Genomic DNA, 24,420 nt, shown 5'->3' on the forward strand with positions numbered 1-24,420 from the left:
TTCTTCTTCTCCCTCTGGAAGGCGGCCTCGAGGAGCGCGTACCGCTGTTAGGGTCCAGCGCCCTCTTGTGGAAGAGTTGTCTGCTATACGGCTCGTGCTTCTGGTGGTGGTGGTGAAAACATTTATTAAGAAAGGACTCGAGGGCAGCTGCCCTTCGGTAATTTTCAAGGTCGCCTGAGAAAAAAAAACAGCTTCTCTTAGCCGTATAATTTCTCACACGAAAGAAAGAACGACCAATTTTATTCACAGTGCTTGCAGCACTTTTAGAAAACTTCCGCTAAATTACACTCTCTGAATGGAACCGTCGGCGCCTTCATTAGTTAAGTGCTTTGAAATCCAAAATTTCCTTCCAGATTCTCCTAATGTCCAAGAAATTTATTTAAACCAGATTGTGGTAGCTCTGAAAAACTTGACATTTGTAGTAACGGTGACGTTGACCGCGTTTACTTGAGGAGTCGCATGAGTGCCTTTCATTGCTGCCTGACTTCAAGCATATGAGATGTGCGTTGCCTCGGCTCATTTTCTGTTTGGAGTAGGCGCTTACATAAGGTGAGTTTGGGGCTGTGGCCACAGTGCAGCTACTGATGTTGCTTGTTTGCCCGCAGTGGGTGACTAGAAAGAAGAATTTTCTTTTTATCTCTTCGCAGATGTCAGAGCCCTTTCATGCTACTAGTTGCAAAACTTCCCATAGGAAGGAAAGGAAAAAACGTTTATTCAGAGGGAAGAAGAAGTTGGTTGAAGGCAAGCAGGCGGAGTCCTGCTATTCTGCTTAGAATATACTGGAACTATAGTCCTGCCAATCCCCCGCCATGGGTGTGTGCCATTAAGACTGAGGACATCATCATCATCAGCATCTTCAGCCCAAGTCTCCTGTGGCTCCGGCCGGCGTCGTGGAGATGGCGATGAACGCCCCTTGGGATGCCAGGGTGGCGCTGGTGAACCGAACCTCCCACTGCATCAAGAGAGAGAAACGGAGAATAAAATTTTATTGTAAAAAAGGTGGCCGGAGATTATTGTGGATGGGGCGCTCAGTTCAGGACTCCAGCAGCTTCCGCCGACGCTTTGGTGACTAGCGCCCCCTGGTTTCCCAGGGTGGCACTGGGAGCGTCACCTCCAACTTCTCCTGCGCCACGATGGGCTGCTTAAGAGGTTGGGTTTAGCTGTGCATGTCCATGTAATATGTGTGAACATATTAATAACGCCACACCAGGGTCATGCATCTGCGCATAATGTAGGGTGAATGCGGTGTAGGTGGTGGAGATTGGGGAAAGTCAGTGTTTGGATGCGTCTTGGGTGATAGGAGTCCGCCGGGGAAAGCTGTTTATGTGGCGGGGTGTAGAGTCCCCGATTCAGGCGAACGGACTCTAGGCGGGTTGAAAAATGGGTTGAGACGCGGGAAGATGTCGTTTCTGTACGCCGTTCAGAAGTTATATTCTCGAGCTAGCGCGTCGGCCCTAATACTGCCTTAGACAAGTGCATGTCCTGGGGCTCAGGTGATGACGTGATTATGCTGGAGATGGCTGCTCCGAACGCGGAGAGTGGCGCGCGGTACACCCACTACAGTGGGTTGCGCAGGTGGCTTGGGAGCCTAAAAATGTTACAGCTGGGGTGTTGGGTATTCCTAATTTGGATCGTGATGGCTATAGCGATGGCTTCTGCGGCCGCCGTGTCCGAGGCTGTGAAGGACGCTTCAGGATAGAGGGTTTGGTTGGGCATACGAAACTGTAGCTTATCAGAAACGCTGACCCGCTGACACACTGACTTAAAAAAATATGGCGTAGAAAAGCAGCGCCTGAATTGTGTTTGTTGCGCCGGATGAACTTGTAATACTCTATAAAGTTGCTAATCACGTCCGCAATAAGAAAATTTCTAGTGGCTTAGTTCTTCTAAATCTACATGACAGAAACTAACAGCCTTTGAAACCAACAAGAAAAGGGATGCCTTTTTTAATTTCTAGTTTTAGTCAAATGCCCGATTAATAAAAGCAGAAAAACTACAAGTACACGCCGCCGGTGGGGTCCGAGTCCATGATCTCCGAATTTAGCTCCCGGTGCTTCACCAACTGCTAGGGCTACGGCTGTCCAATCTGCTGCTTTGGGTGGTATTGATGTGTAGTGTAAGCGAACCTTTAGTGTGTTCACCAGCGCCGCCCTCATCCGCAGCGGCGGACGTGGTACGTCCTTTAATACCACGAGCGCCGCGTAGGAACGCGGTCGAACGCAAAACTCGGAGGTCATGGGTTCAGATCTCACTGGCGGGATATGGTTGTTTTTTTCTTCTGTTTTTATTTATCTCCCATTTGATGAAAAACTAAAAATTAAAAAAAAAGACATCCCCTGTCGGCCTCCGTCATGTGTGCCATAACGAGCACCTCTTTTCTCTCGTATGCTTCGAAATCTAGTCAGACAGAAAGACAGCTCCATTACGCTTGGCTACGCTTGGTTAGACGCTTGGAATGCCTCGCAGGCGTTTCAGGCACACATTGAACCGCGCTCTCATTCATGTCAAAACTGCATGCGAGAGCGACGTCGTCTCCTTAAGCGAACGTCGAGTGAGGTGCAACTCCCTAACGGTTGCCTCGTGCCACGTAAGGCGAAGCAGGGTTTGCCCCTTCTGCATTGCTTGCAATAAATGTTTCAACCACCACCACCAGGTGCATACTCACATGACCGCATGTGGCGAAGCGGCGGTCGGCGCACAGCGGCCGGAGCAGCAGCGAGTCACGTGGTCTGACGTCACAGCCTGTAGAGGGTCTGTGAGGGGTGTGATAAAGATGAAGTGTGGCAAGTGCGCTGCACGCACTCGCGCGCACGGGAGTGGAGAAGACGACGAAGTAGTAGAATACAGATCGGCTCGACCGTATGCTACGTGTACTGTTTTACTGCTAATTATCATTACTACGATACAACAGTAAGTATGAAGGAAAGTGTGAAACCTACAGTTCTTGTGCTGCAGTTTAGAAGGGATGTGCTTGCACGCAAAGGAAAACTCTTCGCAATCCGCATTTTTCACAAGACGTGGCGCCCTCTGGGAAGTGGAGAAAATTCGTTTGCTACTATTTGAAAACGCACGTGGAAGACACCAGTTGCGCGTGCGAAGTGGTAAGTGTGTGCTTGACAGCTGCCGCAATGTGCCTTTCACCAACGTGAACTGCGCATGCGTATCGGTAGCAGGCGCTTTCATTTTCAAGCAGTGTATCTGAAGGAGAATACATACGCGTGCGCACAGCAGCCTTGGGAAAAAGGCTTGCCACGATATACTCGGTAATGCGTTGTGAGATCGGAGTTGTTGCGGTCGATTTCTGCCGTGATAGACGTGAGCGCGCCCCTCAGCTGTCTGCGAGTGGTAACATGATCTGGTTACTTCACCATCGTGTTCAACGCTGCTCGACCAACGAAGGCGTCATTAGCAGCTGTGCTGCATAACTTGCGGGACGGTCACCACCTGTAAAGTGGATTTCAGCGGCAGTTTGGGCGTAACGCGGTGCTGAATGCTATCGCCTACGTCACATTGCCATACAGTCGCCGGCAGGTACCGTCGTCAGCACACTTAACACGAACGCTCGGTTGCGCGTCCTGCACTGATATTACAGCACGTGAGGCTGGGCGCTTAGTCCGAGACCATGCTGCACGGTGTGGTTCCGGCGGTTGGAGGCAGCTCGTGTTTTGCTTCCACTCTAATATTGTCTCATCCGCAGCGGTGGGCACCCAACGGCGCTAATGACAGTGGAAGACACGCGCTCGAGCATTCGTGTTAAGCGTGCTGACGACTGTACATCTGATAGTAGAATCTGCCGGATCTTGTCGTGCAGAGCATCTGCGGCCAGCGTTCAGCTAGAGCGCTTTCGCCCTCGGTTCCACCCGCCGCACGTTTATGGCTTTGTCCTCGTGCCCACGTGCAGCGTCCCGCTCGGCATCTCGGCTTCTCCCATGCACCTTTTGTTGCTCCCATGCGTCTCGGTGCCCGTGTGCTGTGCGATATTGGGGCACGTTCAGGGTCCCTATAGTCGGATACAACTTCAATCCGCAGTGAAGCACCGCCCACATTCAGCCTCCGCGCACAGAATTCCTCCTCGACGAAAAAGTAGTCCACTGCTTAAACGTTTCCTGTTACTTAAACAAGAAGCTCATCACAAGAAAAAAAATACGAGCTCTAGAATTTCGATATGTGCATTGTTTGATATAATGAAACATTAAAAGCTAATTTTGTTTACAGTTGCGATTGGCCACCGAAGTAATACAGGATGCAGCCGCTCAGTGTTAGCAACTGCTGTTCTTTTTTTCAGTTAAATTATTGCGGAGCCGTCCATCGACATTCGCTCATCCAAACGGTGCTGCGAGTGTCGTCACAACTGTTGGATCTGGAATCCGCGCCCAAACATTGATGTCGATCGAATGAAGAATAATTTACTTGCATAACCAGCCGCTGATTGCGGCCCCAGTACTTTCATTTCTTGGTCTTTTCTAGCTTAAACGAGCTCCGTTTTCGGTGAGAGTGGTCTCTTTTTAAATTGGAGCGTGGCACCCAATTGGTACAGGCAAAATTCTATTTGTCCTGAGCGACCCGTCAAGAGTCGGTGCCACTAAAATCGCCTTCAGGGTGTAAACGAACTATTGTACATGTTTCATAAGTATACAGCCGTTTTTCATACGTTTAGAACCCAAGGGCTTCGCATTCTGAGCCATGCTTTCAGGATATCGTTATCCTAAAAAATTAAATTTCTTGAAGATGGGAGGAAATCTCACTCTTACCCTTCCGAGAGCTAATACTTCGAGAGTGTTGCAATTAAGAGCTGCGCTGCGCTCCTTACAACCAAAGTGTTTCGACTCTTGCTGTACATTATCTGAAGAGTAAGCTAGGAAAGTATGAAAAAGGCCGTCACCCATGCAATCTACACGTTAAATGAAATATTGAAACAGACCTAAAAGAGTTGAAAAAAAAACGAGCCTACAATATTTCTCAACGAACCATTATTTTGCGGCAGCCCTAAAATACGCATTAAGCTCTTTATTCTACAAATAACTTATCACACGGCACTCGCATTGCTTTCGAGGCGAAATGCTAGAGGCACGCACACTGTGCGACGGCAATGCACGTTAAAGGGCAACTCCGGCGATTTTCCGATGTTCATCGATCGAAATGAAATTTTATGCCTGCATTCTTTATGGCAGTCTGATGTCACATGTAAAATTGCGCACCTGAAAGCGACGTAGTTTTCCCGCAAGCGAATTTTGAAGACAAGCGCTCCTCGCCGCGAGCGGCACCCATTGATCAAGCAAATTCTACAGGCCACCCTGTACTGTGACGTCACCGGCGGTTCGGCGTGTCAACCTGGTCGGGCGTGCGCTGGCGTTGGCAGTGCAGGGGAAAACTGAAAATTGGTTTTGAGCAAAGTAAGCAGTAACGGACACCCGAACCGCGACGTAAGGAAAGGGGTAAAGGAAGCAGTGAAAGAAGAAAGAGGTGCCGTAGTCTCCGGAATTATTTCGAGAGAGAGAGAAAACTTTATTACAACAGGAATTCGGGGCACGCCCCAGGATCCCCGCACGACCCCACTCCACTCAAATGTTTATGTTCCTGAGGTCCATAACACTGGCAGCCCGGCCGGTGGCGATGGTCTGCACGGCCGGGTCCTCCGAGCGCAGCAGGGTCTCCCAGTCCTCCCAGGTCTTCAGGTTCTCTAGGTCCCGCGGTGGAGGGTCCGCCGGGCAGAGGGAAAGGATGTGGAGGGAAGAAGCGAAGGGTTCTGGGCATAGGGCGCATGCCGGAGTAGGGAAGGAGGGATGATAGTGGGCTAGGGTAAGGGGCGCGGGGAGAGTGTGTGTCTGTAATCTGCGCCAGAGTGTTGCGTGTCTGTTATCAAGGGAGGGGTCGGGCGGAGGGTAGAGCTGGCGTGAGGCTATGTATACCTGGGTCAGCTCACTGAATGAGTGCATGCGCTCCCTCGTGAATCCCGCATCCGAGGCCACCTGAGCCCGGTTTAAAGAACCTCGGGCTAAAAGGTTGGCGGCCTCGTTTCCGGGATTCCCAGAGTGCGCAGGCACCCATATCAGCTCCACTTGGCGGGGAGGGGGTGCATCGGGCGAGTCCGGTATGCCAAAACCAAAGACATGGACTCGGCCTCGAGCAAAATTTAGAATCGCAGTTTTTGAATCACTGAAAATGTACCGGGCTTCCGTGCGGGTGATTGCGAGTGCAATGGCGGCTTCCTCTGCAGCCTCTGGGGAGGTGTTGGGAGGGAGAGGTAGTGTGATGAGGGCAGATAAAGAGGAGTCCACCACAGCTGCTGTCGCTTCATTACCCGTGCAGGCAGCGTCCACCCATACGGCGTCCGGCTCGGAGCCGTACGCTCGATGGAGTATCTTCGCACGGGCTCTGCGGCGCTGCTCATGGTGGGACGGGTGCATGTTCCTCGGGAGCGGCCTGATGAGGAGCTCCTGGTGAAGGGATCGTGGGATGGCGAGGAGGGTTGGGTCGTTGGCAGGTATTCTGATTCCGAGGGAGTCCAGGATATACCGACCTGTGGAGGTTTTTGTGAGCCTGATGTATTGGGCCTGTCGGTGGGCCTCCACCAGTTCCCCGATCGTGTTGTGGAGGCCCAAGCCTAGTAATCTGTCAGTGGGTGTGTTGAGAGGAAGATGAAGTGCTACTTTGAATGCCTTGCGAATCAAAGCATCCAAAGCGTTTATGTCATGCTTGGATAGTTGTAAGTATGGGGTAGTGTACAGCACACGGCTGAGGACAAAGGCATGAATGAGGCGACATAGGTCACGCTCCTTCATGCCTCTATGATGTCCCGAAACCCTGCGGATGAGGTGCGATATCGCACCTACAACCTGCTTGAGTTTCTTCAGAGTGGTGGTGTTTTTGCCATCGTTCTGGATCTGCAGGCCCAATACACGGAGGGTGCCAACCTCAGGCACCGGGTCACCATTCAGTTCAATGGCAATGGGGGAGCGGGGACAGCGGTGGTTCATTTCGACTACCTGTGCAATTTCGCGCCATCTCAACGTGTTTGTGTACGCCAGAGTGATGGGTCACGGCAACTTCTGTTGTGCTGTGGGGTGGTGGTGGTGGTGGTAGAACTTTATTTCCAGCGGATATAGAGGAGCGACCCGAAGTCGCCCCCCGCTTAAACGACGGCCGCTATCCCTTGGGCAGCGGCGGCGTCTTCAGCCATCTGGAGGAGCTTGATCTGTGTCCCTGGGTCGGGGCTGAGCAATAGAGCCTCCCAATGATCAGAGTCGGTAATGAAGCGACTCGCGGATAGGGACTGCGGGCAGTTCCAGATCATCATTTAGATCGGCTTTGGCATCACAATTTTTGCATTTGTCTGAGTACAGTCCATCCGAATAGAAGCTACACAATTGGGGATTTGGATAGGTTTTAGTTTGGAGTTTACGCCAGGCTTTCGCCTGTTGCTTGGAAAGCGTTTTATCTGCTGGGGGAAATCTGAGTCTTGCAAGCCTGTAGTGCTGCAGGATTTCTCTGTAAGAAAACAACCTGTCCTTGCCGGAGTATAGGGCGGGTGGACTGCACGACCCAGCTCGGCGGAATAGTTCTCGAGCTAGGTTATGAGCCGCCTCATTACCAGCAAGGGAGGCATGAGCAGGCGTCCAGATTAGGCGAATGCGCCGCGTGGGCTGATAATTTAGCAGAATCCGTGCTGCTTGTGGAGAGATTCTTCCAAACGTGTAGTTACGTATTGCCAATTTTGAGTCGCTGACAATGGTTTCTGCCGAGGATCCCGCAATGGCTAGAGCAATGGCTGTTTCTTCTCCAACATGTGTGTGCTGAGTGCGTATAGTGCCCCCCGTTATGAGTGTACCACATTCCGTGGTGACCACAGCTACCATCTTGTCAGCCGAAGAATCTGCTGCATCAACATATGCCACAGAGGTATCATTAAGGAAGTGTTTGCCTAATGATTTGGCTCTCTCTGCACGACGTTCAGCGTGGAAATCGGGGTGCATGTTCCGAGGTAGTGGAGGAATGACCAGAAGATGGCGTATATGTTTGGGAAGGTCAGTTGTTGGTCCGCCTTGTCGTTCGTATGTTATGCCGAGTGTGGACAGAATGTGTCTGCCAGTTCGTGTGGCCGTTAGTCGTTCGTACTGCGAGACGGTTACCGCTTCAATAATCTCACTTATGGTGTTATGAAGACCGAGACCTAAGACTTTCTCAGTCGCTGTGTGCATGGGTAGCCCAACTGCCTGTTTGACGCATTTTCTGATTATGGCTTCCACTTTCTCTTTTTCAGCTGACTTGAGATGTAGGTAAGGGCATACGTAAGCGATGCGGCTGATCACAAAGGCTTGTACTAAACGGAGAGTATTGCTTTCCCTCAAGCCCGAGTGGCGGTTACTAATGCGGCGAATGAGTCGCATAATTTGCTGCGAGGTTCCCTGAAGCTTCTGAATTACGTCACCATTGAAGCCGTGTTCTTGTAGAATTAGGCCCAAGATTTTAATTTTGGGTACTCGAGGAATGGGGACTCCGCGAATACTGAGTTCGATGGCCGGTGGGGGTTGCGGAAGGGATCTGATTTTGCGGAAGATGAGAAATTCAGATTTGGCTGGAGAGCACCGCAGCCCCCTGGGGTCTACATAGCTCCCCACGATATCGATGGCACGCTGGAGTCTCCCTTCGATTTCGGCATCACTGCCCTCGGCGGTCCACAAGGTGATATCGTCAGCATAGAGGCTGTGGTGGAGTTGCGGGATCTGCGCTAATTGGTGTGGAAGTTTCAACATTGCAACGTTGAAGAGAAAGGGTGACAGGACCGATCCCTGCGGGGTGCCCTTGTTGCCGAGGGGGAAGTCACGCGAGTGGAGGCCTCCTACTTGAAAATGCGCCTTTCTACCTGAGAGAAAGTCGCGGATATAGTTGAAGGTGCAGGCTCCCACCCCGAGTTCATGAAGGTTCTCCAAGATCGCATCATGTCTGACATTGTCAAAGGCCTTTTCCAGGTCGAGTCCAAGAATTATTCTGGTGTCCCGCGTTTTTGCCTCAATAATCTGATGTTTGAGCTGAAGCATTACATCCTGCGTAGAAAGTTTTGGTCGAAAGCCAATCATGGTTGGGGGGTAAAGCTCGTTCTCCTCCATAAACCGGTTGAGGCGGGTATGAACTACGTGCTCCATGAGCTTACCCACACAAGACGTGAGCGAAATTGGCCTGAGGTTCTCAAGGCTGAGTGCCTTCCCGGGTTTTGGAATGAGAATGATCTCTGCCGTTTTCCATATTTGTGGGATTGAGCCCTCCGACCAGCATTTCTGCATATACTAAGTTAGTGATTGTAGCGACTGTTCATCTAGGTTGCGGAGGATCTTTTTGGATACTGCATCTGGGCCAGAGGCGGATTTACAGTTTAGCCTGGAAATCTCTGCCCTAACCTCATCCACAGTAATCGGGGAGTCGAGCTGCGTGTTTTCCGGACCAGCATAATCTGGGAAGGCTTGGATAGGAGCATTGCCAATATATTTGTCTTTAAGTTCAAGGAAAAGGTCCTCTGGTGTGCCTGCGTATGCATGCACAAGCTTTTGCAGGTTCTGCCTCTGGGTGGTTTTGCTACCTGCAGGGTCAAGTAGATGACGGAGCAAGTTCCAAGTCTTCGAGACTCCCATGTTGCGATCCATGCGGTTGCATATGTCCTCCCAGTTTTGCTGAGTAAGTTTGACCGCATGATCCTCGATCTCCTTGTTTAGCCTAGCTATTCTTCTGCGCAGATTGCGGTTCCACCGCTGTCGTTTGAGTCGGTTCTCGAGTCCTCTCTTTGCCTCCCATAGGTGAAGAAGCCGGCTGTCCGCAATCTCCAGGTGGTCAGCCTGCTCTAACGTACGGGTGGCTGCCTTGGCATCTTGACAAAGATCCTGTGCCCAGAGATCTATGTCTAGTATATCGGGGGTATCAGCTTTTCGGGCGGCCCTTTTAGCGCGGAACATGTCCCAATCGACAAAGGTGGGAGCTCGAGCGCTACGACGCTTGGGGCCAATTGAAGCCACTATTCCAATATGTAGTGATCGCTGCCGAAATTTTGTTCAGTGTTTATCCATGTTGGAGTGCCCGAATTTTTAGCAAAAGTCAAATCGGGAGTCGTATCCCTGGAAACACTGTTGCCGCAGCGGGTGGGGACTACTGGGTCTGTAAGAAGAGTCAACCCACACTGTTGTGCGGTGAGCCACAATTTTCGACCTTTAATGTCCTCCTGTGGGTACCACCAAGCCGGGTGTTGGGCAGTAAAGTCTCCCGTGAAAATGACGGGGTGATTGCCTGCAAGTTTCAGGGTCGCCTGAAAGAGCGGGCCAAAGCTTGCTTTCCGTAACTTTGGGCTGCTATAGACATTCAGCACAAACAGACTGTGGTCAGGTTTCCTACGCGGAATTAATTCGACTAGCACGTGTGTGACATTTGTGACCGGGGTATCGTGCTGGACAACCGTAATATTTCGTTTGACGAGAGTCGTGACTCCAAGCGTTTCACCCCCCGATGAAAAGGATTGATATCCAGCTAGCTTGCTATTGGTTTGTGTCTCTTGTAGTGCGATTAAGTCCGGTCCGTCCCTATTGTGGAGTAATTGTTGGAGTACAGCTCGTTTGCGGCTAAATCCTCGGCAGTTCCACTGCCAGATGGTGTAGTTTGGTTGTGGCGCCATATTGTGCTAGTCTGATACCGCTTCAGAAGAAGCGGATTTGCGAATTTTGACGGGAAAAAGCCTACTCTCTGCTTCCTGCTGCCAGGTGCCTAAGTTAAGTAATTCCTGCCGGTGTGTGCATAATTCTTCCATGATGGAAATCATTGTAAGCTGCATTTGAATGAGGGTGTTAGTAGTCTGCGTTTGCGCTTCTTCAATTTTGCGAATGCTGTCGGCTAGTTTTTGGTCTTCGGAGAGGGAACCGCCCGCTTTTCGCTTAGGCGGGGGTGCCCGCGGTGATTCAACATGCATGTCCGCTCCGGCGGAGGTAGAGGGGGTAGGGTTATTGGCGCCACCGGTCATAGGCGGTGACCCAGTCTGCATTTGTTGCTGTTTTAGAGCGGCATTTTCTTTCTTTAGTTCCTCCACCTCGCGAAGTAATTTCCCTACCAGCACTTTCAGGTCTGCTAGCTCAGAGGGGTTGGAGTTAGATTTCTGGGAGGCTTTATCTGCCCAGCCTACCTTTTGCTTGCCGACGGCATCCTGGTTCAAACCGGGGTTCCGTGGCTGGTGTGAAGGAGTCCTGGATTTGGAGGCGGACCGGCCTCTCTGTTGCAGTCGTGGAAAAGAGCTGGATCGATGTCTATAGTCCGTCCGCCCCCTGCTTTTGGAGCGGCTGCGTCGCTCTTTAGACTGCGGCGTCTCTTGGCTATGCTGGGTCAGATGTTGGCGTTCCTGTTCCCAGCGGCGTTTGGTCACAATGTATGGAGTGCGGTAGATCTCGCGGCATTTGTTGCTGCCCAGCTCATGGCCCTTACCACACAAGGCACACTTAGGCTCACAGGTATGCGTTTCAGGAGGGTTGGCCATGCCGCATCCGCGGCAGCGAGCGTTTTTCGGGTCCGGGCAAACGTCTCTGCGATGTCCGAGTTGTCCGCACAAAGAACACACTTCGTAATTTTTTTTTGTAGAGGCAGCAAAGAATCATACCACCGCCGAAGCTGATCCAACGGGGAACTCTCTCACCGTTGAAGAGAATGAGGACCGTCTGCGACTGCGCACCCATGCGCCGGACACCACATACTAGAGGATTTCTGGGATGCTGAAGGTTCGCTAGGATGACAGCGTCCGATAGATGTTTGGGAACGCCTTGGATCACTCCTTTACCACTGCCGTCCGGCGTGGCGACATACGAGGTGATGGCGATCTTGTTCTCGCCGTAGGTGAGCTCCTGGGTGCTTAAGTAGCGTTCCACTCGTGCTGCGGAATGGGTGGCCACTAGTATGGTGTGTTGCTTGAAGTTGAGGAGCATGCAGTCTCCAGAAGATTCCGCCAAGGTTACACCCGCGGCGTCACGAATGAGTTGAAAGATTCCGAGTTGGCCACAGCTCTCGAGTATACGGAGGCCGCCCGATGGCCGGAGTATCACCTTGGTTACGCCCTTGGGTAGGCGAGGTAGGTTCGACGCCACCGATTGTCGAGCAAGTCGTCGGCCAAGCTTTTTCGCAGAGGAGTCGGCAGATTGCCGCATGCTGCCCTGTCCCTGGGCGCAATCGGTTCCATTGTTAGCCGCGGGGTCAGTCCTTCGGCGTTCGTGACCGGATCGTTGAGATTCACCGACGGTGAACCAACCATATTGGTGCGAAACTTCTTCGGGGGCTATATCAGTCCCCTCCACGGTGACTTCCATATCCAATGTTGGGCGAAGATCCCACTCAGAAAATGCGGCACAGCCCCGTCAGAGCGGGGTCGCTAGGCCTGGCTTAGGCCTAGCGGGCCGTGAGTACCGGCGAGAGCCCAATCGCAAAAACGTCCGCACAAACAGGCAAAAAGGGACTTGCCGATGCGTCCGACGGCGTTATCCGAGCTTCAAACACGAAATCCAGGCTTGAGCGGTGTTGACCGTCGCTGAATTCAGCGGTGGGCATGGGTGAAGCGAGGAGCGTTCGCACGAGCGTCCGATCCACGCCACGTCCAGCCAGCCTCCTGCTGTGGGGTACACAAATTCTTCATCTGTGACAACGGGCGTGATCTACCATAGATTTCCTGGCGATAAGAACCTTCGCGACAAGTGGGTGAGAGCTGTCCGGCGTGTCAACTGGTCTCCGAGGAAGCATACCCGCTTGTGCTCGGAACATTTCGCGCCAGATTGCTATGAAGACAGCGTGTACCTCAGAGGGAGCTTTGGACTCGCCAAGGCTTCGTTCAACCGGCGCTTGAAGGCTGGCTCTGCGCCAACGTTGTTCGAGTACAACCGCCCATCGCAGCGGCCAGCTGAACGAAGCGCGGCCGTCAATTGGAAGCGGACCACGGAAAGCAAAAAAAAAGCTCGAATTCATTTTTAATTCAATGAGTAATGACCACTCGGCAACAGCACACCGCGGGAAAATATATGTTAGATGCCGCGCGCTGATATCGGTGCAGGCTACCGCGAGGAGCCGAAAGAAAAATTCAGTTGCGGAACCGCTGCATGCGTAGCGTCTGCTAATCGTGCATAATTAAACTGTTTACCATGGCTGCGTGGACTTTGTGCCCAAGCGTTATTTTCGTTTACTTTGCACTAGTTTAAGAAAAAAGCTAAATGCACATCCCTTGATTTTGTTTGCCATTGTACTTACATGCATACTGGTTTATTTCGCAAATTGTTAGCGTCCTCTCACTACTTTCTGTTTTTGCACAGTTGGTCCAGGAGGCTCTCAAAGAAGAGCAACTACGCGATCAGGTTGCAAGCTGCAGCAGAAACATGGATCCCACCTACCATGACAGTACTGACACGTGTGATGCTGACAATGTAGCAACATCTGGCGTAAATGCCAGATCGCCTCAAAGACGTGAGTTTGGTGTGGAAGCATGCTGCAGGCCAACCAAGACGAAAGCTGTGCAAGTATGCTACAGGCCATACAGGTCAAGAGCTGTGCAAACACGCCCTGAAACAGTGTCTGTTGGTGAGTGCAATACTGTAGCAAGCAATGGAAAGTGTTGAACTCATTTTTGCTCGAACAATTTTTTTTTATTTCTGTACAGGGATTCAGGTGGATGCAGCTAATTTTCAGAATGCTGATGAGCAGACAGAGAACCCATTGGATTCTGATGCTGCAGAGGTATTTGAAGAGTCTAGGCAGCTGATCTCATCTCCTAGACCAAGCATTGAGGCCCCAGCTTTTGACAATTTCATGTATGTTGCTTGTGCTGGACTGTAAAACATGGATGATGAGTTCTCTTCACTTTATTAGAGTGTTATGACGTGTCCTTGCAACATTTCTTTACAGGGCTGCTTACCTGAGTGATCCCAGTGACTCTGATGGATCAGATGATGATGTGTAAGGACTAAGATATTTACACATTTTCATTTTCTTCGTTAATCAAATTACTGAGGTGTGCACACTGTAGACATGTACAGTCGAGGACAAAATTGCATGGACCACGTGTTGCTCAAGCGAAGACAATAGCTCTGCTATTAGCAGACAGCTGCAGGCCACACTTGGGGAGATAAAAGTCAAAATTTTGTTCTTTCACCTCCACAAGTGTGCTCTCCAGCCGCCGACTAATAGTAGAGCTATCGGCTTCGTTTGAGGAACACGTGGTCCACAGACTTTTGTCCCCGGCTGTCCATAACCTATGACCAAGTTTGGTTTCATCCACTTGTTTAGCTTAATTACATTAAAATGGTGTCCAATATTAATACAGATTTGATGTGTATAACACACAGGTAGCACCCCACGTTTGAAAAGTGCTTGACTGCTGTTAACACGGCACTCTTCACGGCCTGTACTCACTTCGCTCTATGTATCAGGTGCTGCTCGGATTCCTTGCGGTCACGGCGAACCTCGTCGCGGCTGCGCCTGTCTGGGACGTCAAGCCATGGCAGAAGCTGGATCGCTTATCGCGGAATTCATTCCGTCATCCTTCTCAACGATGCATGGTTCCGGACAATCTGTCTCTGATCACCGATGGATACGTGGCAAAGCATCGCGGAACGCTTCCGCTCCCGCCCTACTGCAGCCATAAAAGCGGCTCGTCTTGCCAGCAACAACTGGGACACGGCACTCTTCACGGCCTGTACTCACTTCGCTCTATGTATCAGGTGCTGCTCGGATTCCTTGCGGTCACGGCGAACCTCGTCGTGGCTGCGCCTGTCTGGGACGTCAAGCCATGGCAGAAGCTGGATCGCTTATCGCGGAATTCATTCCGTCATCCTTCTCAACGATGCATGGTTCCGGACAATCTGTCTCTGATCACCGATGGATACGTGGCAAAGCATCGCGGAACGCTTCCGCTCCCGCCCTACTGCAGCCTAAAAGCGGATCGTCTTGCCAGCAACAACTGGGACACGGCACTCTTCATGGCCTGTACTCACTTCGCTCTATGGGGAGGGCGCCACCAGCGCCACCGTGATCGGCTGTGCGCACACCGAGCTCCAGCAAAATCACGTCTACGTCCAGGTTCCTGACCTCGGATCGCCACCAACCGGTCTACAGGAGCGCTACTTCATCGCCTGTACGCCTGGTAATCAAAATTCCAAGCGTTCTGCGCCGTTTTTTGGCACATCAGCATCTGGCTGGCCGCCCACGCCGGGCGCGCTAAGCCAAGCCTACATCTGCACCGCCGGGGCAACGCCCCCCGCGCTCGCCAGCATGCTCGCAGCCGGAACGGCGGGGAGCTCGCCTAGCCAGTCAGCAGCCCAGGCGCTGAATCACAAGCACTGTGCTCCCGCGGCGCCCCGGCAAGCCACCGCAGCCACGATCGTCATGAAATTTGCGAACCACCTCAACCTCGGCAACACTTTATTCCCTGTGCTCTGTCGGTCCGTCATGGATTCCGCCCGCCTAACCAAGACTGAACGTGACAATACCTACATCAAACTCCGCACCTCGCAAAACATCCTGGCCATCGATACCCACCGCCCAGCCGCTGCTGACAAGCTGCTCCAACTCAAGCAAGTTTCACTGAACAACACACAGTACGAAGTCACCTCGTACGTAGCTAACGACCCCCTTAACGCCCGTGGTGTTATACACGGCATCACCATGGACTTTACCGAAGACGACTTTGCCGCTAGCCTTCGTGTTGACGGCACCCGACTCCTAAACGCCCGCCGTCTCGGACGTACCAACACACTTCTGCTCACCGTCGAAGGGCCCCGTCTACCACGCTATGCCGTCTTCTACAGCGGAGTGTACCGCGTCTACCCGCAAAAGCCACACAGCAAACAATGCACGCATTGTCACGCCATAGGACACCGTGCCGACGTCTGTCCTAACAAGCCTAGCCTTGTTCGGTGCTCGATTTGCAGCCAACCGTTTCCTCCTGACCAAGACCCAACGACTACCCCACACGAATGTGAACCACACTGCTGGAACTGCAAGGGCGACCACACACCGTCTCATCCTGAATGCCCCGCAAGGAAAGACGCCGACGCTGCAGTCCTAAAGTGGCACCGCGCCCAACGACGCCATCGCGCCCGCGCCGCCCCTCCACCCCCTAAAGCCGACGCGACCAACTGGCCGCCCCTGCCTACCTCGAACCGCTACGAGGCCCTTCAGCTCTCCTGCAGCAGCAGCAGCAACAGCCCGGGGCACGAGACCGCGCAAAGAAGTCAATCTCGAACCAAGCCCTCTGCCAAGCGGCCACCGTCCACCACTTCTGGTGCGGCAACCAGCACCTCCACCTCCTCTACTAAACCGCAAGCTTCCGTGAGGCAGTCACAGACTCCACCAAGTCACCAGGTGAGCGGTCCATCTCCCACATCCATCGCACCCCCTCCCCCGTCCTTCCAAAACCGGTTTTACTCACGTCCCTCCACACCTACTCCACTTTCACCCCTCCCTACCGACAACGCTATTGCTCTCATACAGCAATCCCTTGCTCCCGTCCTATTGGCCTTACAACTGACGGCTCGCGTCGAGCAACTAGAGCACCATCTCCTCTCCCTCGCGTCCTCTGCCCCACCCACTCCCGACGCAGACTCCAATACTCCCCCTCGAAAGCGCGCAAGCGCCCCTCTAGTGCCTAACCTCGACACAATGGAGGAAGACCGCATGATGAGTGATATCATGCGACACACATCCCCACCCCAAAACCCTCTAATTATTTGGCAGTGGAACTGCCGCGGTTTTCGTCGCAAGAAAAATGCCCTCTTGCAACACATGCGGATTACTGGCGTTAACCCAGACGTCATCGCACTGCAGGAAACGCATGGTGCCTTTTCTCTGCCAGGTTACGACCATTTTGCTCAGCCAAGTATAGTCATGAAGAGAAAAGGACATCAAACGCCCCCCCCTCCACCGATTTTGACGGTTACATACATACGGCGCACGATACCCACCATTCAGGAAGATACATCCCACCTCAACTCCGGGACGAAAGAGCATGTCCTGACACACTCCACCTATCAGGGTCACCGTATCACGATTTTAAACTGCTACTGGACTCCCTCCGACTCCAAAACCAGCATCCCACCTTTGCATACGGCCCTTCCTGCCTCTAATGTCCCTACTACTTTCGTCCTTCTTGGTGACTTCAACTGCCCACACCCTGCATGGGGATACGACCGTACTTCAGCCTCCGGACGAAAATTCGACCGCTTCGCCAGTATTCATCACCTCACCCTCCTGAATGACACGTTCATGCCTACACGTCTAGGATGTGGAGCACAATCCGACACAAACCCCGACCTCGCATGGATTCGCAGCGATCTCCGCGCTTCTTGGAGTAATACGGGTGACACGATGGGGAGTGATCACTGTATTCTTCAGATAACGCTCACGTCCCAGCGACCCTCCAGACCACCCGGAACACATCTACCTCCCACTATGCTCGTAGACTGGCAAAAGGCTCGGCCGGCCCTCGACTCCTTATCAGTCTCACTCGAGGACCCCGAAAAATGGTGTAGCGCCATTATGGAGACCGTCTCGCAACACACCAAACATATCCACCGATCTCCCGACTATCCATACATTGACACACACCTACTTGGGCTATGGAAACAACGTCGCCGGGCCATAAAAGCTTGGCGCAACTGTAGATCTAGCCACGCATTGAAAAGAAAAGTTGCTGAACTAACGCAAGCAGCCCAAGAATACGCTGACCAACTAGCCACGAACAACTACTGGCTTCAGCTCTGTGATGACATGGTCGAGAGACTCCACACTCCAAAAGTCTGGCACATTATGCGCACCCTACTTGGACAGGGTAAACCTCGTAACACACTTCAAAAGCTACAGTGTCCTTGACCAGTGTATTATGCAAAGTTTTAGAGCATGTGTTTTATACTAGTATTATGAATCATCTTAGTATACATTCATTATTAAATACTAATCAACATGGCTTTCGCAGTGGTTACTCGTGTGTCACCCAGCTTACCGAATTTGTACACGACCTGTCAAGTGCTTTAGATAAGGGATATTCTGTTGACTGTATTTTTCTAGATTTTAAGAAGGCCTTTGACGTTGTATCACATTCCTTATTAATACAAAAATTATACTGGTACAACATAAATGAGAACGTTATTAGGTGGATAAAGGAATATTTGAGCGTTAGGCGTCAATGTGTTGTTGTCAACGGGAAACAATCGCATGAGGTGGCTGTAACATCAGGGGTGCCTCAGGGATCCGTCTTGGGCCCATTACTGTTCATAATTTACATGAATGACATCTTTTCAGGTATTTCTTCATACATGCGTCTTTTTGCGGACGATTGTGTATTGTATAGAATTATTAACGATCAAAGTGACTGCGATGCATTACAACAGGATTTGTGTAAAGTGGCCCAGTGGTGTGAGAACTGGAGAATGCATATTAACTTACAAAAATCTGTACATATGTGTTTCACTAAAAAGAAGGTTCCCCATATTTTCACTTATAACATAAATAATAGCAGACTGCTTTCAGTGTTGGAATTTAAATATCTTGGTGTATATTTAACAAGTTCAATGTCTTGGCATCGTCACGTGCATTTCGTTACTGCCAAAGCCTGTCGTGTTTTAGGTTTCCTGCGACGTAACGCTAAACTTTTCCCTTTAAAGACTAAAGAACTGCTGTATAATACAAACGTTAGAAGCATACTTGAGTATGCTTGCACAGTCTGGGATCCGAAAACCTTGCTTGACGTTCAAAAGCTAGAAAGAGTTCAGAATTTGGCCGTTCGTTTTGTTTTCAATAACTATGGGCGATATTTTAGTGTAACGAGCGCGAAAAAATCTTTGGGTTGGGACTCACTTCAAAAACGTAGGAAAGTACTGCGTTTAAAATTATTTCATAATATATTTCATTCTAGAACTGGAATAGACAGAACCAAATATATAGCCAACCCTGATTACGTGTCTTTACGTAGAGATAATTCACTTAAAGTTAATGAATACAGGTGCCGGACTGACCTTTTTAAAATGTCTTTTTTCCCCAAAACGGTTTCGGAATGGAACAAGCTGCCTGAGGAAGTAGTGTCCATATTATCAAATGATTCATTTTCTTCCATGCTGTGACATTTTTTTGTGTATAATAATTCCGTGTTCTTTCTATCTCATTGTTATCTTTTTTTTGTAACCACCTGCACGCGGTGGCATTTGTGTACTTTTTCTTCTACCCCCCCACTGTAATGCCAGCCAATGGCGCTGTGGGTATGACGATAAATAAATAAATAAATAAATAAAGAGCTGGTTGAGAAAATCCGAAATCAATTTTACCCATCCTCTACTTCTCCTGCCAGCTCCCCGTCATACCCTTACACCGAAGAAGAAGCAGACGAGCAAGGAATGAATTCCGACTTTACATTCGCCGAACTTCAGGCTGCTCTACGCTCCCTTAAGCGAAACGCAGCACCCGGCCCAGATAAAATTACCTATGGTATACTCCGTAATCTCCCCGATTCAAAACTAGACGAACTTATTCAGACTATTAATACTGTTTGGCGCTCCGGGAAAATTCCCGCTGCATGGAAAGAGGCACACGTAATTATGATTCCGAAACCAGGAAAATCCTCTGCGCTCATCACTAACCTCCGACCTATATCCATGATTTCTTGCCTAGGGAAGCTGATGGAGAAGATGGCCCTTACCCGCCTCGAATGGCACCTGCATACCAATCGCTGTCTTGCTCCCACTATGGTCGGATTCCGCGCCCACGTATGCACACAAGACATTGGACGGCAAATCCATGAGGATTTGTACGCCTTCCAAAGCAGCGCACAGCTTCGAGTTTTGACCGGCGTGGATATCAAAAAGGTGTAGCAGGATTTCCGGGGAAAGGAACTTAGCGACAGATAGCCTAAATGCCGGTCCGAGAGCTTCGGTCATCCAGCCAGCGATCTCGCGCCACGCGCTAGCGGAGCGGCGGCCGCCGCTGCTCATCTTCCTCTTTACAATCACCCCCGGGCTGAAGGCGAAGCCATCCTGGCGAGTCAGGGAGACGACAACACACACGGGTCATAGTACGGCTTCAGGCGTGACACATGAACAGTCTCGCGGCTGCGTCGGCGTTGATCTGTGGAGGGTGTCACCGGGTCGACAATGTAGTTGACCGGGGAAGTGCGCTCTACGATGCGGTAAGGTCCGTGGTACTTGGGGAGAAGTTTGGACGAAAGGCCAGGTGAGGTAGACAGCACGTGAAGCCAGACGAGAGAGCCGGGTAGAAAACTGTCATCAGTGTGGCTTGTGTCGAAACGGAATTTTTGACGCCCCTGCTCGCCGGATGTTAACGACCGAGCGAGCTGACGGCACTCCTCGGCATGCTTGGACGCCTCCGAAAGAGTGGTGCACTCGGACACGTCGGGCCGGTAAGGAAGTACTGTGTCGAGTGGTGAGGAAGGTTCGCGCCCGTAGAGGAGAAAAAATGTCGAGAAGCCGGTGGTGGTCTGCGTGGCGGTGTTGTAGGCGTAGGTGATGAACGGCAGGATCCTGTCCCAGTCGGAGTGGTCGGAAGACACGTACATCGACAGCATATCGCCCAAGGTGCGGTTAAACCGTTCCGTCAAACCGTTAGTCTGAGGATGGTAGGCTGTGGCGGTATGGTGAGTGATCTTACACTGTTTGAGAAGAGATTCCACGACCTCGGACAGAAAAACGCGCCCACGGTCGCTCAGCAGTTCTCGGGGCGCTCCATGGCGAAGAATGAAGTGATGCAAGATGAAAGAGGCAACGTGTGGTGCCGTAGCAGCAGGAAGAGCCGCGGTTTCGGCGTAACGCGTGAGGTGGTCGACGGCTACAATAACCCAGCGGTTGCCAGCAGCAGTGTAAGGAAGGGGGCCGTAGAGGTCAATTCCAACTCTGTCAAAAGGACGGAAAGGGCAAGGGAGAGGCTGCATCTGGCCGACTGAGTGGTGAGGAGCCGGCTTGCGACGTTGACAGTCAGGGCACGAGCGGACGTATTTGCGGACGTAGGTGGACATACCGCGCCAATAATAGCGGAGACGGAGTCGCGTGTATGTTTTAAAGGCGCCGGCATGAGCAGACTGCGGGTCGTTGTGAAACAGGGCGCAGAATGTCGACCGCAGATGGGCAGGGACGACAAGCAACCACTTCCTGCCGGTAGGGACGTAGTTGCGGCGGTACAATAGACCATCATGAATGGCGAAGTGAGCAGCCTGGCGGCGGAGGGCACGAGGCACGGGTGCCGCCGAGGAATTTGAGAGAAAACGTACAAGCGAAGATATCCAGGGGTCCTTATTTTGCTCGCTGCCCATGGTATCTGTTGAAAACGACAGCGAAGCGCAACCGGTTGGCGAGTGGCAGACAACGTCTGGCGGCAGTGGAGAGCGGGACAATGCGTCGGCGTCGTTATGTTTTCGGCCGGAGCGATAGATGACACGGATATCATACTCCTGTAGGCGTAGGGCCCATCGAGCGAGGCGGCCTGTAGGGTCTTTCAAGGAGGCCAGCCAGCACAGGGAATGATGGTCCGTGACGATATCGAAAGGGCGGCCATAAACGTAAGGGCGAAACTTTCCGATCGCCCAAACAATCGCCAAGCATTCCTTCTCGGTTACTGAGTAGTTGGATTCCGCTTTTGTCAGTGCACGGCTCGCGTAGGCAACGACATACTCGGGAAATCCGGGTTTACGTTGCGTAAGGACAGCGCCGAGGCCAACGCCACTGGCATCGGTGTGAATTTCAGTGGGAGCAGTGGGGTCGAAGTGGCGTAAAATGGGAGGCGCTGTGAGCAGCCGGCGTAAGGTGATGAAGGCGTCGTCGCAGTCAGGTGACCAATCGGACAGGTTGTTGGCGCCCCGAAGAAGTTTCGTAAGTGGTGCGATGATAGAGGCAAAATTTCGGACGAAACGTCGGAATTAAGAACACAGGTCGAGAAAGCTGCGAAGTTCCTTCTGAGTCGACGGCTTGGGGAACTCAGCGACGGCACGAAGTTTGGCTGGGTCAGGAAGCACGCCGTCCTTAGAGACGACGTGACCTAAAATTGTCAGTTGGCGGGCGCCAAAGCGACACTTTTTGAGATTAAGTTGGAGCCCCGCGGCAGTTAAACATGTCAACACGTGCTCCAAGCGGTGAAGGTGCGTCTCAAAATCAGGCGCGAAGACGACAATGTCATCTAAGTAGCACAGGCACGTGGTCCACTTCAGGCCGCGTAAAATGGAGTCCATCATTCGCTCGAAAGTCGCTGGGGCATTACAAAGGCCGAAAGGCATGACGGTAAATTCGTACAGGCCATCTGGTGTAACAAAAGCCGTCTTGGCACGGTCAGCCTCGGCCACAGGGACCTGCCAATACCCCGAACGCAGGTCTAAAGAAGAAAAGAACTCCGCGCCTTGGAGGCAGTCAAGGGCGTCATCGATTCGCGGCAGCGGGTAAACGTCTTTGCGGGTGATCTTGTTAAGCCGCCGATAATCGACGCAAAATCGTATTGTGCCATCTTTTTTCTTCACTAGAACCACAGGAGAGGCCCATGGACTACTGGATGGTTGAATGACGCCTCGCTGAAGCATGTCGTCCACCTGAGTGTTGATAATCTGGCGTTCGGCTGCCGAAACTCGGTACGGGCGTTGACGAAGCGGCAAGTGGGCTCCGGTGTCGATCTCATGGGTCACGGTAGACGTGCGGCCGAGTCGGTTTTGAGCCACGTCGAAAGAAGAGCGAAACTGGTTCAGTAGGTGAAGTAGTTGGGCGCGTTGCGGTGTGGCAAGACTGGCGTCGACGGAATCGGCAAAGGCATCGTCTGTGGCCACAGCGGGAGATGCGGGCAAAGTAAGAGAATTAGTAGCAAGAGAACATGATTCGTCGCATCGTTCGGGATCGAGCAAAGAGTCGACGGGCTGAATGTGGCCAAGGCATTCGCCACGGAGAAATATGCAGGGGCTCAAAAAAAGGGTTCGAGATCGGGATGAGGCTGCAGCCGTCTTGAACAGTGAGCAGAGCGAAAGGCAGAGGCAGACAGTGTCGAGAGATGAAGACGTCGGATGGTGTAAAGACGACGGCGCCGTCAGATGCGGTGAGGCAGGAGACAGGGACAGGAACAGATGAGCACGGAGGAATCTCGATGTCGTCAGCCACAGACAGTTTGCCCCACGAAGATGACGTATCAGGCGAGGTAGCACTGCACGGAAGAAGTTCGAGCTCGGCACGAGCGCAGTCGATGAGGGCCTCATGTTGGGAAAGAAAGTCCCAACCTAAAATAATGTCATGCGAGCACGATGAGAGAACGACGAATTCAACAGTATATAAGGAACCGTAAATGATGACCCTGGCTGTGCAGGCGACTAAAGGCGAGATGCGCTGTGCATTAGCTGTATGAAGCGAAAATCTGGATAACGGCGTCGTCACTTTGCGAAGTTTTCGGCACAGTTTCTCATTCATCACAGAAACAGCAGCGCCAGTATCAACAAGCGCCAAGGCGCTGTGGCCCTCCACAGAAACGTCGAGCACATTCGCTGGGGACAAACGAGGCCTTGAACTTGTCGCCGAATACGCAGTTCTTGCCTCGGGAACTGCGGCAACTAGTTTTCCTGGCTCATAGGGGAATGAGGACGCAGTGGCGAAACAGAACGGCGCCGCGGGGATGGCGAACGGCGGCGAGAATACGGGCGGCGATCGGAGGCATCAAGCTGTTCGGCAGCCGACGGACGTGGCGGGGGCTGTGGTGCCGCGTAGACGTAGGTTCTGGGGTCATCCACAGGTGGTGGCACACGGCGTCGGCACAGGCGCTCAACGTGGCCAGGGACACCACATGCATAGCAAATAGGACGGTTGTCACGGGTGCGCCAAGGGTTGACACGAGCAGGAGGTGGTCGGGTTGGAAAGGCAGGCGGCGGCGTCGGAGGATAATACGGGACAAATGGCTCGGCTCTTGGTTTTCGGACGGCGTCGGCGTATGTGAGCGGCGCTGCAGCGGGAACCGGCGGACGAACAGGTGGTAGCGCTTCGGTCACTTGCTCGCGAATCACCGTTTGTAGGGTCGGATCCAGGTTGGAGGGAGGCCCCTGCACGCCGTGAAGAAGTGACAGCTGTCGAGCCACCTCCTCACGTACAAAGTCTTTTATCTGGTCAAGCAGCGAGCTGTGGGAGGTTGTCACGGCGAGGCTGGAAAGCGAGTCAGGCTGCACGGAAGGTGGTAGCACCAGAATGCGCTGCTTGCGGAGCTCATCGTAGCTCTGACACAGGTTGAACACTTCGGCAACGGTGGTAGGGTTCCGGGCGATAAGCATCTGAAATGCTTCCGTTTCGATTCCTTTCAGGACATGCTTAATCCGGTCCGCCTCGGTCATAGACGAGTCCACCCTTGAACAGAGGTTGATGACATCCTCGATATAACTCGTGAACGATTCTCCGTGTAGCTGGGCTCTCACTC

At 52.1% G+C, this 24,420-nt stretch overlaps 1 protein-coding gene across 1 annotated transcript in view; it reads left to right on the forward strand.

The window, feature by feature from the left end:
* The window catches only part of LOC149326790 (uncharacterized), a 58,888-nt gene that overhangs the window by 20,198 nt on the left and 14,270 nt on the right, over positions 1–24,420 (forward strand). The window contains exons 2-4 of the mRNA XM_089564674.1: positions 13,314–13,578; positions 13,658–13,808; positions 13,903–13,953. Of these exons, the coding sequence (XP_089420800.1) occupies positions 13,377–13,578; positions 13,658–13,808; positions 13,903–13,953 (404 nt within the window). The 5' untranslated portion in view covers positions 13,314–13,376. The remainder of the gene's footprint in view (positions 1–13,313; positions 13,579–13,657; positions 13,809–13,902; positions 13,954–24,420) is intronic.

The sequence above is a fragment of the Amblyomma mixtum genome, chromosome 10 (assembly GCF_055824585.1).
Source record: "Amblyomma mixtum isolate Tamu chromosome 10, ASM5582458v1, whole genome shotgun sequence".
In the NCBI taxonomy this organism is placed as follows: domain Eukaryota; kingdom Metazoa; phylum Arthropoda; class Arachnida; order Ixodida; family Ixodidae; genus Amblyomma; species Amblyomma mixtum.